At 39.9% G+C, this 17,895-nt stretch overlaps 1 protein-coding gene across 2 annotated transcripts in view; it reads right to left on the reverse strand.

The window, feature by feature from the left end:
* Window positions 1-1,037: 1,037 nt before the first annotated feature.
* Eri1 (exoribonuclease 1) overlaps window positions 1,038-17,895 on the reverse strand; it is a 37,971-nt gene continuing 21,113 nt past the window's right edge. Inside the window, exons 7-8 of one of the 2 annotated variants that reach the window (XR_006151101.1) lie at window positions 16,111-16,486; window positions 1,038-1,051 (exon numbers count right to left, since the gene is read on the reverse strand). Coding sequence is in view for 1 of the 2 variants with exons in the window: in XM_042701893.1 (XP_042557827.1) it covers window positions 16,244-16,486 (243 nt within the window). In the remaining variant the exon portion in view is untranslated. Of the gene's footprint in view, window positions 1,052-15,005; window positions 16,487-17,895 lie in introns of those variants that run through there. The other variant, XM_042701893.1, reaches the window with a different exon arrangement.

The raw sequence follows: 17,895 nt of genomic DNA on the forward strand, positions 1-17,895 counted from the left end.
GTGGGAATTTTAAGCAATTACAGTCAAAAAAGCTGAAAATTTTCATGATCTATTACATTAGCCCTAGGGGAAAAAAAAAGATGATCATTCAAATGCATAGAGAGAATATGGAACACTTAGAAAGATCAAAATAGACAAGGAAAAGATGTCATTTTGGCAGAACTAAGAGGGAAACCCTCTCTAACTGGGCTTCTTAAGAGGAAATAATATAGTTAACACTAGAATTAACATCTCCTCTATGTATTCAAAGTAGCAATCTACCTAGTATTATATAGTTACTTCCACAGATCAAGTGGGTTATTTGCCAACTAATCCTTTCCTTAAATTTTTTTGCCAGTCCTGGGCCTTGAACTCAGGGCCTGGGCGCTGTCCCTGAGTTTCCTACTCAAGGCTAGCACTCTACCACTTGAACCACAGACCTACTTCCAGCTTTGTCTGTTTATGTGGACTGAGGAATTGAACCCAGAGCTTCACGCATGCTAGGCCAGCCCTCTACCACTAAGCCATATTCCCAGCCCCCTTTCCTTCATTTTAAAGTCCTGAATAAAGAATCAGTGTCCAGGGCTGGGAATGTGGCCTAGTGGTAGAGGCTTGCCTAGCAAGCATGAAGCCCTGGGTTTGATTCTTCAGTACCACATCAACAGAAAAAAAGCTGTAGTCTTGCCTTGAGCGAAAGAAGTCCAAGGACAATGCCTAGGCCTTGAGTTCAAGCCCCAGTAATCAGTGTCCAAAGATCATTAGAGTTCACTACCAGAACCAGATGAATTAGCCCCCCAAAATGAGCCCACTAAACTACATCTTAACAAAGCTTATTTCTATGTGAGTGTGCATGGTGTCACTTTTACACTAGTATCCTTACACCCCCCCTCAGCAAAAGAGCAACAAGGAATATGACATTATTCTCACTTCATAAGGAAGATGAGAGGTCCAGAGATGTGGAAGAATATATCTAAGTTCACTCAGCAACAATTCTAAAGCTGATACAAGGATTCAGGCTCCCATATCTTCTGGAACCCTGATCCATTTGAGTGACCATATCACATATATTCTACTATGCAACAACATTGACTGGGTTGGTCTATAGTCTTGCATTTTATCAGTGAGTAGCCACAGGTTCCAAACACAAACTGAAAACTAGCCAGGCATCAATGGCTCACCCCTGTAATCCTAGCTACTCAGGAAGCTGAGCTCTGAGGATCATGGTTCAAAGCCAGCCCAGGCAAGAAAGTCCATGAGATTTTTTTTTTTGGGTCCAGTCGTGGGGCCTGGACTCTGGGCCTGGGCACTGTCCCTCAGTTCTTCAGCTCAAGGTGAGTGCTCTACCACTTGAGCCACAGCGCCACTTCTGGCTTTTTTTTCTGCTTATGTGGTGCTGAGGAATTGAACCCAGGGCCTCATGCATGCAAGGCAAGCGCTCTACCACTGAGCCACCTTCCCAGCCCTCCATGAGATTCTTATCTTCAATTAGCTAAAAAAAACTGAAAGTAGAGCTGTGATTCAAGTAGTAGAGGGCTACACTTGAGTACAAAGGCTCAGGGACAGTGCCCAGTACCTGATTTCAACCAAGGAGGAGGAGGAGAAGGAGGAAGAGGAGGGGGAGAAGGAGGGGAAGAGGAAAGAGGAGGGGGAGAGGAAAGAAGGTGGAGGAGGAGGAGGAGAAGGAGGAGGAGGAGGAGGAGGAGGAGGAGGAGGAGGAGGAGGAGGAGGAGGAGGAGGAGGAGGAGGAGGAGGAGGAGGAGGAGGAGGAGGAGGAGGAGGAGGAGGAGGAGGAGGAGGAGGAGGAAGAGGATGCAGTCAAATTTCTAGGACAGAAAATTTTACATTGATGTAAAAATTGTTTCTAAGCACCTCCAATATACCAGGCATAGGTAAAGTCATTATCTATCTATCTATCTATCTATCTATCTATCTATCTATCTATCTATCTATCTATCTATCTATCTATCTATCCAATCCTTAAATATCCTCACGGGACAGCACATTATTAGTTTTATCCTATTACTGAGGGAGATGGTGAAAGTTAGCAAGGTGACAGTGAGTAATCTTGTTTGGACCCAAAACTCCTCCCAGCTATATGAATCAACAGACTAGGACACTTCAGGCCTCTCCTAATGACACTTGCTGAAGGTATTTTTCTCCCTTTCCCTCCCCTCTCCTCATCTTCCACTATTACTTCCATCCTCTTCTCTTCCCTTTCTTATCCCTTCCCCTCCTCTTCTTCCCTTCTCTCCTCTGCTCCCCTCCCCTCCCCTCTGCTCTCCTCCATTCTCCTCCCCTCCCCTCTGCTCCCCTCCCCTCCCCTCCCCTCTGCTCTCCTCCCCTCCCCTTCTCTCTCCTCTCCTTTACTGTCAGCTCTGAACATCTAGGTAATCTCTCTGAAGTTTTCCTTTTCATGCAGGTAATCTCATCAGGTTGTTGGGAGGCCTAGTGTTCTGCTGCTTTATGAAGGGCCTGCTTTCATTATATTTCCTTCCTTCAATTCACAAGGATGGACAGTCAAAAAGAAGTTGTTTCCTGGGACTCATTTATGGAACAGAATTTAAGAAATTAATATTTTGATATTTATTTATTTAATGTAATTATTGATTTGGTGCCAGTCTTTGAGCTTGAACTCAGGGCCTAGTGCTGTCCCTGAGCTTTTTGTTGTTGTAGTGGTTCAAGGTTAGTGCTCTACTATTTGAGCCACAACTCCACAGCTGGCTTTTTGGGTGGTTAAGGGGCAATGTGTCTCACTGTCTTTTTCTGCCTAGCCTAGCTTTGAACTACTATCCTCAGATCTCAGCCTCCTGAGTAACTAGGATCAAGACTGGTGCCCGGCTTGTTAATTTTTTTTGTTGGTCATGGGGCTTGAACTCTGTGCTGGGTGCTGTCCCTCAGCTCTTCAGCTCAAGGCAAGCACTCTACCACTTGAGCCATAGTGCCACCTCTGGTTTTTAGTGATTAATTGGAGATAAGAGTCACAGATTTTTCTGCCGGGGCTGGCTTTAAACCACTATCCTCAGATCTCAGCCTCCTGAGTAGCTAGGATTACAGGCATGAGCCACTGGTGCCCAGCTTGGGGAATTCTTAATTACAGATTCAGATTCCTTACTAGGTGCCCAGCTTGATAAAATATTTTTAAAACCAAAATTAGTGATAGGGATGTAGTTCAGTGGTAGAGTCCTTACTTAGCAAATACAAAGCCCAGTATTCTATCCCAAGCACCATAAACAAACAGAAATGTCAAAATCAAAAATGAATGCCCAATTTTCTATTTTAAATAAAAGTGGAATCCAACTTTATACATGTACAACTCATTTCCTTTACATCAACACTAGCCCTGTCATCTGCTGACTATATTTAAATTCATGACATTTGGGTTAGCATGAATTTTTTGCATTAATTTTTTTTAAAAAAATTATACTAAAATGTAAATGAGACCCTTTCTGGGTCTCAGACTTGGCACATAAATGAATCATCACATCAGGCACAGGTGGCTCATACTGCTAATCCTAGCTACTCAAGAGGCTGCAATCTGAGGATCATGGTTAGAAGCCAGCCCAGGCAACAAAGTCATGAGACTCTTATCGCTAACTAATCACCTCAAAACCAGAAGTGGATCTGTGGCTCAAAGTGGTATAGCACTAGCCTTGAGCAAAAAAGCTCAGGAACAAGCATCCAGGCCTTAAGTTCCAGCCCCATGACTGACAACAACAAAAAAATCACATACGGTAGGGCTTAACTTCACTGGGCAACATGCCTGTCTCCTCCACGTGTTGGTTGTTCTCCAAGTTCACCAAAAAAGTGACTACACGGTGTACACAGATTCATAGCCAAGTAATACTTTGCTCCACCCAATCATGGAGGAGATGGAAGAAAAAAGTCTTCTCGATCTTTCATGAAAACTATGAGTTTTTCTGCCATTCTTTTGCTTAAATAACATTTTTTACATGATCAATTGAATCATTTGCAGGAGGAAAATTGCTCTCTTTGATACCCTGAAATCAGTGTTCATCTTATTTCAATCCCTGCTTTTCCAACGCAGAGCTATATCCAGGCTGTTCCCCAGATGGATGAAACCAACATCCAAGAGTTGGGCATCTGCTCTTGTTACTTCCTCTTGGTGACTCCCTTGTGCAGATAAGTCTGAGAACAGTTACTTTTAAGAAAGGTCGAGCTTTTGTTTTCCTTGTAGCTCTTTCCGAAGACATTGTCACTTGGACCTCCAGAGTAGAGGGACTTGGATTTATTTGCAGGTATCAAGCAAAGGCATATGAAAAAATTTAGCTAGGCATTTTGTGTGTATTCATGCACGCTAACACACAATGCAACCAATAGTGTTACTAGTTATAAATCTACTCTTCAAATGAAAATATGGATCACCCAATTAATAAACAACCAAAGACAGAGTTCTTTGTTTAAAGCCAGGGAGAGATACAAGCTCACTCCTCTTTCTCAGCACACTGTAAGGAACCCTGAGTTCCTGGGACATACTTTGAAGACCCATTATGTCTGGGATGTAATGACTTGAGGAATCCCGCATGACTGGGTGAAGCAACTTTTTCTATTTCAGAGTGACTCCGATCATTTCATATCTCTTTTCTAGTGGCAGGTATCTGCCGGACACCTGGCTGACCCAGGGCCACTTGCACCCAGTGACATCTCTGGCCTCAGGGTTATTAGGGACATAAACAGCCAATAACTGAGCACACTGAGCCATGGCTGCTATATAGTCCCAGTCCTTTGGCTGGATGAGTATCTCCATTTGGTTTTTATGTGTGTGGTGGTGGCCAAAGACTTGTACGTGCTTCCTGCTCAAAAGAAGAATATGCAAGTGCCCTGTGCAGGGACACCCTACAGGCATCCTGCTTGGCGAGGATAACTCCCATTGGAAAAGAGTGGTCTGCTTGTTTTCTCATCTGGGAACAGCTGGGCTCTGTTTGTCTCTTAAGTAGTGTTGATCATTTTCACCATAAGCTAAACCTAACCAATCAAAAACCTCAGAGAGACCTCTGCCAGCCTCAGGCTCATTCAGAGGGTGAGGCAGAAGGTGGAGATTTAGATCAGCAGAAGCAAAGCTGGCTCCACTTCCAAACTAATCTGTGCTATAAAATTGGCTTAATTTCCTTTGGTGGGGGGGAGGGAGTGGCTGGTTTGAGCTTTGCTTTTACTTCAATTTTCACTATCAATACAGTGTCTTTAATTCCTGTTTTATCCATAACGGAGCACTCTTTGTACCAAGTTAATAGCTGAACAAACGATAGCCAAAAGTAAGAGGGCTTTGTTTTCCCCTCCCCTGAGCAAGGAGCTCATTTCCACACTTGCTGGGGAAGAAAGCTGATATTCCTAACCATAGTGTTTGAATGGTATGCCGAGATTGTTCTTTAAGGATGCTATTTTAGTAAGGCTCCTGGTAGCTGGGCTCTTTCACTGCAAGTAACAGAAACCGGCTTGTACTGGCCTTCACCATAGAGGGGAATTTGTCATAGGGATAAAGACCCATCTCATGGCAAGCAGTAGAGGAGTGTGGCCAGACTTCAGGAAGGCACTGGGAACTGGAGAGCTGCCAGAGAATCTCTGCCACATCTCATCTCTACAGCTTTGTATGCACACTTTTCTCTCTCTGCTCACTGGTTTTTAACTGCCTGTCTACAAGGAAAAATGTCACTGCCACTCAAAGGGCAGCATTCATCACTTCTACTCAGGAGATGTGCTCGCAATGACTGGTCTTTTTCAGGACTTATTCTTGGGAAAAATAAGCTGATTGGTCAGATCCCGACAGTAATAGCTAATAGTAATGGCTAATGGCCCAGTAGCCATCCACTCAACTAGAGTTTTCAGATCTAGCTGATGGAGTCACTTTGAGAAGCTGGTTGTTTGTTTTAAGATAAATATAGATCCAGACCTCACCATAGAAATCTTAGGAGAAGGACCTCCCCAATAAAAATCCCTCAAAGGCTAGGTGTGGTAATCGATGTCTGTAATCCCAACACTCAGCAGGATCTTAAGTTTGAGGTCAGTCTGGGCTTGGTAGCAAGTTCTAGGCTTCCTGTGAGATGCTGTGTCCAAAAAATAAATTTTAAAATCCTCAAGAGCTTCTGATGGGACAACTTTGGATTTGAGAGTCATTGAAATATAACATGTTGGTATATATGAATTTTTTCATTTAAGTCTAATGGAGATACCACTGCCTACTTTTGTAGAGGTTATTTACTACTAGAATGGACTATGTATTTCCACGTAAATATGCATGAAACTTACTTTGCAGTGAGCCATCCTTCCTGTAAATGCCTTTATTTTCTCCATTAGAATAAAATAGTTATTTTTTGGTTGGATATGAACTATATGATGACTATGTGTCAATAGATAAACCTAAAGAAAAGCTTCTAAAAGTGTCTTTCTCTTTTGTGGTACCAAATATAAAGTGATTTTCTGAAGCCATCAATTTAAAATTAATCCCAGGCCTATGTACCTCTCATCTGCCTACTGTGGCAGATGAAAAGATTCTCCACCATATATATACTGTGTGTGTGTACATGCATGTGTGTGCTAGTACTGGGGTTTGAACTTCAACCTGGGTGCTGTCCTTTAGCTTTTTCACTCAAGGCTAGCACTACCACTTGAGCCTCACCTCCATTTCTGGCTTTTTGCTAGTTAATTGGAGATAAGAGGATTTGTCTGCCTGGTCTGGCCTTAAATTGCAATCTTTAGATCTGAATCTCCTGAGGAGCTAGGATTACGGGTGTGACTCACCAGCACCTACTCCAGACATAATCTAAGTCAAGTCAGGCAATTTGGGCTTGCAAATGGGTGGCTAACAGAAGGACACTATATATAGAGGTTCTTCCCAGATACCTTGTTGCATGTCTGACTGCACTGCACAAGGAAACAGGAAACATCTACTTTAAGATACTCCTAGGGAATATCAGGAATGCTTTGCACCAACTCTAAATGGAAAAGCAGAAATAAAAAAATTAGCCAGGCACCAGTGGCTCATACCTATAATCCTAGCTACTCAGGAGGCTGAGATCTGAGGATCACGGTTCAAAGCCAGACCAGGCAGGAAAGTCTGTGAGACTCTCATCTCCAATTAACCACGAGAAAATGAGAAGTGGTGCTGTGGCTCAAGTGGTAGAGCGCTAGCCTTGAGCTGAAGAGTGCAGGGACAGCACCCAAGCCCAGAGTTTAAGCTCCAAGACCAACAACAATAACAACAAAAGACTAATCAGAATTATGTACCCCCTTCACATTCAATACTGTTCAAGGGCTAGAATCTTAGAGAGGCACTTAGACATTAGATTAAAACAAACTACTCCTACAGAGATGAAGACTGCAAGGAAGCAATGGCTTTGCAGAGCCTACAGATCTTGTAGCAGTCAGCTAAATGGCTCAGCATTGGGAACCAGAGGAAAGGATGATTGAAGCAGGCCCAGGTAGGACCTCCTGAAAGCAGAACACTTGTTAGTTTGTTTGTTAGCGAGATTTCATTCTAGATGCAAGTGTAATTCAGTCTAGGCATTCTTAAAGGGCAGAAAGCCCAAGTGTGCCTACAGTAAGGCAGTAGAAGCCTGAGCATCCACAAAGAGCAGAGAACTGGCAGATTTGAACCTGAGTGGTGAGAAGGTGCTCCCTAATGCGGGTGACATAACAGGCTGTATGCATGGTGGGAAGAAAGGGTGGAAGGTGAGGGAATAAATATGAGTGTATTTTGTTGTGCACTGCATTTAAGGGGCTAGTGGCACCCGTTGAAATATCCAGTGGGGGAAGAAATTCTGGAACTTGAGAAGTGATGAATGACTTTTGTGCATTACAAGGAGTTAAGTACAGTAGAGCAATGCCTACTCAGGTTACACAGACAACAACTTCTTTCTCATTTCTACAAACTCATCTTTGCCTTGAGAAATTCCTAATGTTTATTGTCCCCTATTTCCTTCAGACCCTGAGAATAAGTGAATTTAAACTAGTAGGGTCATAAAAAATGTAGTAAAATATGGCCTTTCTTATTTAAGTGTGGAAAAACAGGTTCTAAGACAATGTAAGATTTTGATTACATGCTACCAATTTATACATTTGAGCAAAGCAGCACTTTGCAAGAATGTTTAAAATAGTTACACTGACACTTTCCTACACCACCCACCCCCAACAAAAAAAAAAAGCTCCTTTCCTAGAAATCAGATATAAAAGGACAAATATAAGGCCAGTGTGGTAATTCATACCTGGAATTCCAGGTAGTTAGGAGAGTGAGGCAGTAGGATCACTAATGCCAGCCCAAAGGTGAAAGTATTGTTTTTCCTGGAGCACAGGTTATTTTGGAAAATAAAATGAGCATGAAGAAAGGGAGAAAGGGAGATTAAGTAAGGCATTCTTGTGTTGTATGTGTGCACTAGTACTGGGTCTTGAATTTAGGACACTGTACTCTTGCTTGGCTTATTTCACTCGAGGCTGGCACTCTACCATTTGAGCCATACCTCCACTCCTGACTTTTGCTGGTTAATTGAAAATAAGTCTTGCTTGGACTGATCTTGAACATCAATCCTCAGATCTCCACCTCTTGAGTAACTAGTATTACAGGCATGAGCCTACAGCATCAAGTTAAAACAATTCTTAAAAACATCAGTTTTGAAGATAGACGACAATGTGATCTTTGTTCTGAATCTAAAGAACTGAGTAAAGTTGCTTTAATAGTTACTACTCCTTTCTATCTGGGGGTTGTTTCTAGCAATTAAAGACATAAGTAAAAAATATAAATAGCTGGGCACTGATGGCTTACACTGTAATCCTGGCTATTCAGGAGGCTGAGATCTGAGGATCACAGTTCAAAGTCCGTTGAGACTCTTATCTCCAATTAACTACCAGAAAACTGGAAGTGGCACTATGGCTCAAGTGGTAGAGTGCTCGCCTTGAGCTGAAGAGCTGAGGGACAGTGCCCAGGCCCAGAGTTCAAGCTCCACATCCAAAAATTAGGAAGAAAAAGATAATCTCATTAAAATATTTCTAGGTCTGGTGATATAGTTCAGTGGTAGAGTGCCTGACTAGCATGGATTAGACTTTGTGTTCAATCCCTAGTACAGTCATAAGGCAAATAAGTCTCAAGGAATTGACCACTGTTCAACCTGACGCCCTATCCACAAACACAGAATCTGAATAGTCTAAGCTTCTCTAGGATGGAGGTGGTGGTGGCTGCTCAAGTGGCCATCAACTTGGAGATATTCCAGTGTAGTGAATGGTCAGTTTGTACAGTAAGTCTCATTCCCTCTACTCTCATCCTTTGTGTAACAGTATAAACTAAAATAATAATTCAACCTCACATTTTCACAACTCAGTATTTTGGATCCCACAGAACCATTTGGTGGGTCTTTGTGGCATGTCATTAGGATAAAATCTTGTGTGGAAACTGCAACAAAAAGTTCAAGAAGAAAAAATATAAAACCTTATAAACATTTTTATGTATGGACAGTAGCACTGGATTTAGACTCCACTGTACATAAAATGATGCATGTTTTAAGATGTCAATATTTGTGCCAAGCTGGTTATTCTATCTACTGCCAACATTTAATGTGGAAAGTCTTAAATATGCAACAAAATATAGTTTTATATATTTAAATAGTAGAGTACTTGTGCCAAAAAGTTTCAATGATTACTGCTTTGCAGAGGAAATGAAAGCAATGACCTTTTCCATGGCCAGTTTGGTTTTTTCTTTTAAATCAGCAGTGTGTAGACTGAATTACAAGGAAGGAGTACTTGCCATTTGTTTGCTTTTTCTGTCCCCTAGAGGGAAAGGCATGTATAGACAGGGATCTGAAAACGGTACTTACAATGCACAGTATCAGGAAAAAGGCAGCTCAGAACTCCAGCAACTTCCATTACAGAGGTCAAGATAATTTTTCAAATTTCAGGAAAAAGGCAGAATTTATGGAATATGTTCTCCTATCCTTATAATTAAGCATCCTTTGTGCCATAAAATATTTAAGAAAGTGTACTGAAAATAAATTCCCCAGTTAATGTGAACTTCTAAAGTACAAGTTAAAGGCCTAATTAAAATGACAAAAGCATAATGAACACATGGAGTTGAGAGAAGCTGGAATCAAAGTAAATCTTGACAAAATATAATCAAGATAATAAGCATCATGGTCTAAGTTCCATAGACAGAGATAGGATAGTATACATGTAATGTATGTACTTTTTTTTTTGGGGGGGGGGGGAGGGGTCTGGTCGTGGGGCCTGAACTCTGGGCCTGGGCACTGTCCCTCAGCTCTTCAGCTCAAGGCTAGTGCTCTACCACTTGAGCCACAGCACCACTTCCGGCTTTTTTTCTTTTTGCTTATGTTCGAACCCAGGGCCTCATGCATGCAAGGCAAGCGCTCTACCACTGAGCCACCTTCCCAGCCTGTAATTTATGTACATTTGATGGTAAGGTCAATGACAAGACCAGAAGCAGAAGGCTGCTACAAAAATTGAAAATAACACAGTATTCACAATAGCTAAACTATAGAATCAGTCTAGGTGCCCCTCAATCAACAAATGGATACATAAAATGGTGTAAGCTGGCACCCATGGCTGATAATTAGAATCCTATTTATTCAGGAGGCTGAAATCTGAGAATCATGGTTCAAAGCCAGCCTGGTCTAGAGATGATTTTCAAGTATAAGGACATGTAAGGTTCTGTGCAAACATTATGTCATCTTAAAGACTGTAGCGTTCTTACACTTCCATGTCCACAGGCCATGTTCTAGAATCAGTTCTCCAAGGACACCAAACGATGACTACCTCTCACCCACCCATAAGCCACCCTTAAGCCTTTTGGCATTTGCCTATTATGAACTCAACATACCATCACTCCTTAACACAATGGTGTGTGTGTGTGTGTGTGTGTGTGTGTGTTAATCCTAAGGCATGAACTCAGGGACAGGGTCGTCTGAGCTTTTTTGCTCAAGGTTCTACCACTTGAATCACAGCTCCTTTTCCAGCTTTTTTGGTGGTTAACTGAAAATAAGTCTCATGGACTTCCCTGCCTAGGTTAGCTTCAAATCCGGATCCTCAGATCTCAGCCTTCTATTAGCTAAGAGTACAGGTGCCCCACAATGGGACATTTTGAAACAAAGAAAATGTGCCTTTCCCAGAAAAGCACAATGTTTTTGTGCATCGGATTGTATAAAAGAATATTTATCTACATGAATTCCAGGAAATGGGAACCAGAGGGATTTTTCTATGTTGCTGTTATTTTTTTCCTTTTATTTGTTCATTAATCTGTCTTTGGGAGGGTAAAAGGGGGATACAGAAATGGAAGGACAAAGGATGAACAAATGCAGCTGTGGCGCTCACTAGACACATGCTGAAAATGAACTATACAATTTGTGGGTAGGGATAGGAGGGAAACATTGAGAGAGTGCAAGGAAGGGGGTGACACTGTCCAAAAAGAAATGTAGCTTACCTGATTTACATAACTGTAAACCCGCTGTACATCACCTTAATACAAAAATAAGAACGTGAGTGACGGGAGAGACTAATGGAGGGAATAACATTGATCAAGTTGTACTGTACTGTACTCACAACTTGAATTCTGGAAATGAAGTTCCTTGGTACAACTACTTAATAAGATTTTTTTTTTTTAATGTAAGCAATAAAAAAAATGCTCCTCTCCTCCTCCTAAGGTCTCCAATCTTATATTTGAAAGGAACATTTGTTTCAAAGAATAGTCGTAAAATTACATCCTGATATATAACATTTAATACCGACACTGAAAATTCTAGCTTCAACTCCAACAGGAAGATTCTATGTGCTACATAGACAAGGAATATTAGAACTTAAGTCTACAAGGGGAGGAAACAGAACACAGGATAAACATCACAGCCCAATTCTGTGTACTTAAACCATGGCAAGGCACCTTTGTACTTCAGGCTACCATCTATGAAATGGAGGAGTCAAGTCACTTCTCCCTCGCAGAACTCATATTAAACTATGGATTAAATTGCTTTAACACTCAATACTAAATGATACACTATCACTGTGCCTTAACATTCTGCTCTAGATTCTCATGTTAATAATCAATTTCTAATGCATTGATGGCATGTACCCATCGCTTTACATCAGAAGCTGAAGAAAAACTTTTTCTGTAAGGCACTAGAGTAGTATTTTCAACCTAGAGTAGTATTTTCAACCTTGTTGGCTAGTCTTCATAGCAACTACTCAAGCATAAGTAGCATAAAGGCATCCAGGAATCATATGTGAACAAATGAGAATAATAACTCAGTTCCAATAAAACTTTATTTACAAAAATAAAAAGTTTCATAAAATTTTCATACTACAAAAATCTTTCAATTTTGTTCTACCACTTCAAAAATACAAAGACAGACAGGCAGACCAAATTTGGCCATGGACAGCTGTTTGCTGATGCCAGCTCTAGATTAACACATGTATGGACTTGGGAGGCTTGGTGGGGTTTAGGTTTGTGGTCCCAAAGAGAAAACTAAGATGTGATTATTTATTCATCAACATTAGACTCTGCTATGTATGACTTACACCATCGAACTCAAAGATGTAAGTCACAGTCCCTGATCTTGGGCTGCTTGTGCTTCTCCACTGAAGCTGAGGTGTGGAAGGCCTTCCTTCACCGCACAACACATACCCTTATCTGACTTTCACAAAAAGCAAGTGTGAGCTCATCTCAGGTGCTTCTACCTAAGGCTAGGACAGAGCCTAAGCTAAAAGTGATTATATTGATCATATGCTTCCTCCAATCCCTAGGAACTTTACTAACAGCTCTTTCCTAGTCTCCAAATTACTTTATTAATATGTTAAGAGGTAATATTCAGTTAATGTATGAAAGGCCAATGCGACCATTAAAAGCTACTCCAACTAGTCTTCAGCAATAGCATCTGTGACTATCGTTTTTCATTTCAGTCCTAGGAGAAGAAATCTGTACCTACCAGGCAGGATAAACAACAAGTTTATCTTAAAGCTAAAAAGAAAAATCAGAAAAATTTTCATTCTGTCCTCTGATCAAGTTAAAAAACTTTTTTTCACAGCAAACATTAAGCATTTTTACCCAGATGAACACAAAACAGACATAATATATAGTCTTTTAGAATATACTTCAGTTGGTTCTACAGATTGTGAATTTGAAAAAAAATATAGCAGAAAGCCCATGTTATGTTAGCACCAGTTAAAGGATAAAGCAAGGAAACATAATTCACAATTAAGGGGAAAAAAAACAAGGGTTATTTCTAATCCAAACCAAACCAGAGGGAAGAACAGATACTCAACAATGATGAAAAACATGAGTAAGACTGAACTATCTTATTGAGCCGAGTACTGATAACATCTGTTATTCAAAAGAAATGAGCTTTAGTACTTGTGTACTTGGTAGAAAGATAATAAGCTAAGAGATATACAAGCTTACAGTATTTCCCTGCTATTCTCAAGGCTTTCCAAGTCTAGTCTCAACAACTCTAGAAAGAGGTGACAAGAAACCATTTTTTCTAGGGCATGAATCTAATCATATGGTAAGGTGGCTACATGAAAAAAAAAAATCACCCAAGGAGTATGCCTACTAGACACCGCTTTGTATTCGTTAACTGGACAATGATTTGCTGTTTTCTCCTTCTCTGGTCTGGAACAGTAAGGACAGAAAATGTACAGAAAATTCTTTAAAACACAGTAGTTCTTTATAGTATACCAACAAGTGCTATGATTCACAAGCACTCCTATATAAACCTTCAAAACCTACATTTCTTGTTTTACCACAATCTATGTTAAAGCTAACCATACCCTGGAGCCTTCTGTTATCTACAAGTCATTCTTCATTGTGTTGATTATATGACTGTTTCAAGGCAGAAACTCAATGGCTCAAGTAAGAAACCTGCAGTCCTGAGCAAAGAATTCTCACATCAAGAAAAATGTCCACTTATCTCCTACCCTCCTACCAGGGTTCAAAATCCTTTATGAAATTTATATCATAATAATGTTAAAATAATATATCATTACAATGACTATCAAAGATTAAAAAGGGAGTAGCAAATAATGTCAATGAAACTGACCCATGGATAGTTATCTAGGGAAAGTTAATTCTGAAACACATACTTTCCACCAATAAAAGCTTTTATCCAAAAGCATGCCTGTGTTTTAGAATTTGTTCAGAACAAATTCAATACTTGGTGGTCATCTACTAAGTAACTCAAATTTAGTATTTTACTAACTCTGTTGGTGATCAATGGAGTTTTTGCTTTGTTTTTGTGCTAGTCCTGGAGCTTGAACAAGACCTGGATACAGGCCCTGAGTTCTTTTGTTCAAGGCTAGCACTCTACCACTTGAGCCCCCAACTCCCCTTCCAGCTTTTCAGTGGTTAATCAGTAAGAATCTCAAGAACTTTTCAGCCTGGCTGGCTCAGAACCATATCAACATGTCTCAACCTCCTGAGTAGCTAGGATTACAGGTGTCCAGCTACTAACAGTTTTTAATAATAAAAATATAAGAGAGCCAGGCACCGGTGGCTCACACCGATAATCCTAGCTACTCAGGAGGCTGAGATCTGAGGATCACAGTTCAAAGCCAGCCCAGGCAGGAAAGTCCGTGAGACTTATCGCCAATAAACCACCAGAAAACCTGAAGTGGCACTGTGGCTCAAATGATAGAATGCTAGCCTTGAGCTGAAGAGCTGAAGGACAGCGCTTAGGCCCAGAGTTCAAACCCCATGACTGACCAATAAAACAAAACTAAACAACAACAACAAAAAAAGATAGGGCTGGGAAAGTGGCTCAGTGGTAGAGCGCTTGCCTTGCGTGCATGAGGCCCTAGGTTCGATTCCTCAGCACCACATAAGCAAAAAGAAAAAAGCCGGAAGTGGGGCTGTGGCTCAAGTGGTAGAGTGCTAGCCTTGAGCTGAAGAGCTGAGGGACAGCGCCCAGGCCCAGAGTTCAGGCCCCACAACTGGACCCCAAAAAACAAACAAACAAACAAAAAAGATAATGTAGAAAACACTTGGTTTTGATCATTTCACTTATACTGAATAAAAATGTAAAATTAAGTGGTTACCATTAATTTTAGATTTATTTCACAGCATGGTTTCTTAAGAATTAGAGCAGAATTGTGTCACAAAAAAGAGTAGAACAACCAAGTCCAGAAATATCCACTGATTTACTTAGCTATTACAGTTTGGCCTATAAACCTTGAGTAACTTTGATATTTCTGCTTTTTTGTAATATTTCTTCTGACATTTCATTAATCTTTTAGTAATGAAATTTTTAACCAGACACAAAAATCTAACCTAGGTTTTCTAATTATGAATTGAAAAGAAATACGCAGATGTTTATCAAAAACCTTCTGAAACTGACCATATTTAGTTTTCCCTCTATATTTGTGGGTTCTACATCTGTACTCAACTTACCAAAATGCAGATTTTCAGAACAAGAAAGTTCCAAAAATCAAAACCTAAATTTGCATCGTAAGCACATGCTGAATCCCTCAGAATGAAGCAATGTCAGATCCAGTCTCAATAGAGTTCATACTGTAGAGAACCGATCAGCTCCAATCTATTCATATATTATGTAGTTAGGTATCATGCTTGTATCTGTACCAACCACGTACAAATCATCTTCTTGTCATTATTCCCTAAACAATACAGCACAACAAGTTTTTACAGAGTATTTTCATTTTATTACATAGTACAAGTAACCTAGTGGTCATTTAAAGAGCATGGAAAGATGCGAGCATGTTATATGCAAACCTGGTGTCATTTTACTGTAAAGGACTTGAGCATCTGCAGATTTTGGTACCATATGCCATCCTTGAGCTAATCTTTCAAGGACACTGAGGAAGATTTCAGGTGGAACTTCACTTACAAACTTAAAAAGTCAAAAAGAATTATGTTCATAAAAACCTCATAAAAGGAGGTAAGATCTACCTTTCAATCTTTCCTGAATTAAACAAAAAGATTTAAATTTCCACATCAATAACACATAGTACTGAAGCAACAAGTCAATAAAATTTTGCATTTTAAAACCAAAAGGAGTACATTTGGACATTTCAAATTACAAAATTCAGTTCTAAAGCAGGAATTGCTACTGTGTAACAAATACTGCTCATATCAAAAGTGCTGGTGAAAAGAACTCAATACTTCCACAAAATCTGTCATACATCTAATCAAACTATCATAATGAAAATTTAAATGTTTAATTAAGGTGCTTGAAGTTTGTACTTCAGGGCCCACTCAATAAGTATTCATCTGCTACCTCTTTGTAGCAACTCCAGATAGGAATGATTCCAACTTCTACTTTCTAAAGTGTGGCATCTGTGGAGCTGGACTGCCCTCTATGGGAAAGGAAGAGGATACACTCATTAGCTGTCCTGTGTGAATTTTCTCATTAATTCGGAGTTCGCATCCATCTTGAAGCATCCGAATTGCAATACGGGCGATGTTCTTAGAGTCATCAAGACCACTGTGAGGTCGCCCATCATAATCCATTCCTAATTTTTCAAGCATTATTGTCAGTTTGGTTTGGCTTCTGGGAACCTGAAAAATAAAAAGCTTAGTAAATCATTCTTTAGTGCTCTGAACAGCAATAAAAGGCCAGAGTGAAGTTAAAATTTAAAAAAAAAACACAAGAATGGGGGAAGGGTGAGCAAATATAGTCATTATATTTAATGTATAATATACAAAAAGTGAACTACATAACTTGAGGATAGGGATGGGAAGGGGAAAATAGGGGAGAACAAAGGAAGGAAAGAGTAACATGACCAAGAAGCATTGTACTCATACTGACCTATGAAACTGTAATCCCTTTGTACAACTATTCAATCATATTAATAACAACTATATATATATATATGCACTTCCCCACCCTAAAACAACCAAAATTATCAATTACAACAAAATAAAGTTAGGCAAAAGGCAATACTCTTGATCAAATGAAGCAAATTCTCATAGTTTATAAAGTAGTCTTAGAGTTTTAGGTGAAATACAGAATCCTCAGGCATTTGTAATTTAACATAAAATTTAACAAACCATTTACAAAGGGACTGTATGGTTTTAGACATATAAAGATCAACCTTCTCTTAAACTGAAACTAATAATTTAACATAATGGTCTTTGTAACTACTTGACTTCGTACATAGATATAAACAGTAATCAGCCTTTCTGAGATAACTAAAACTAATGACAGTAAAAATGAAAGATGGGGTTAGGGTTGTATGTTATTTTTCAGGCTAATTCAAACATGTTCCACAAATTTAGGGACCACTGTTCTAACTTCAAAGAAATTGATATAGCGTTACAATTGTAGTTTTTGCAGAGTCACATGTGCACCTTGGAACTGCAGGTTCATCACTACGATGATACCAGCAGTACTCCTAGGGTTACTGGTAGAATACGGAACAAGCACTATGTTAACTACAATTAAAAAAAAAAAAAACCTATGAAAAACTACCATATGATAAGTATCAGTAACTATTGTAAGCTGTAATAATGCAAATGCACACTGTGTCTTCCACTGTATTTTTTTTAGAAAATATGCTTCTAAAAATAACTTTTTCAATACACTGGACAATTTAGTTGGGAGAGACAAATGTCAGAAACACAACTTTCTAAGACCAAATCATAAAGAAATAGATTATGTAAACTGATCTATACCTAGTAAGGAAACTGAATCTGTAATTAAGAATCCCCAAGATGGGCACCAGGGGCTCACACTTGTAATCCTAACTACTCAGGAGGCTGGTATGTGAGGATCACGGTTTGAAGCTAGCCTGGGCAGAAAAGTACATGAGACTATTATCTCCTATTAATCCTAGAAGAACAGAAGTGGTACTGTGGCTCAGGTGATAGAGCAGTAGCCTTAAAATAAAAGGAGCTCAGGGGCATCACCCAAGCCCAGGGTTCAAGCCCCAGCACTGGCCAAAGAGAAAAAAAAGAATTTTCTGGGA

The sequence above is a fragment of the Dipodomys spectabilis genome, unplaced genomic scaffold (assembly GCF_019054845.1).
Source record: "Dipodomys spectabilis isolate Male_0828 unplaced genomic scaffold, ASM1905484v1 ptg000009l, whole genome shotgun sequence".
In the NCBI taxonomy this organism is placed as follows: Eukaryota; Metazoa; Chordata; class Mammalia; order Rodentia; family Heteromyidae; genus Dipodomys; species Dipodomys spectabilis.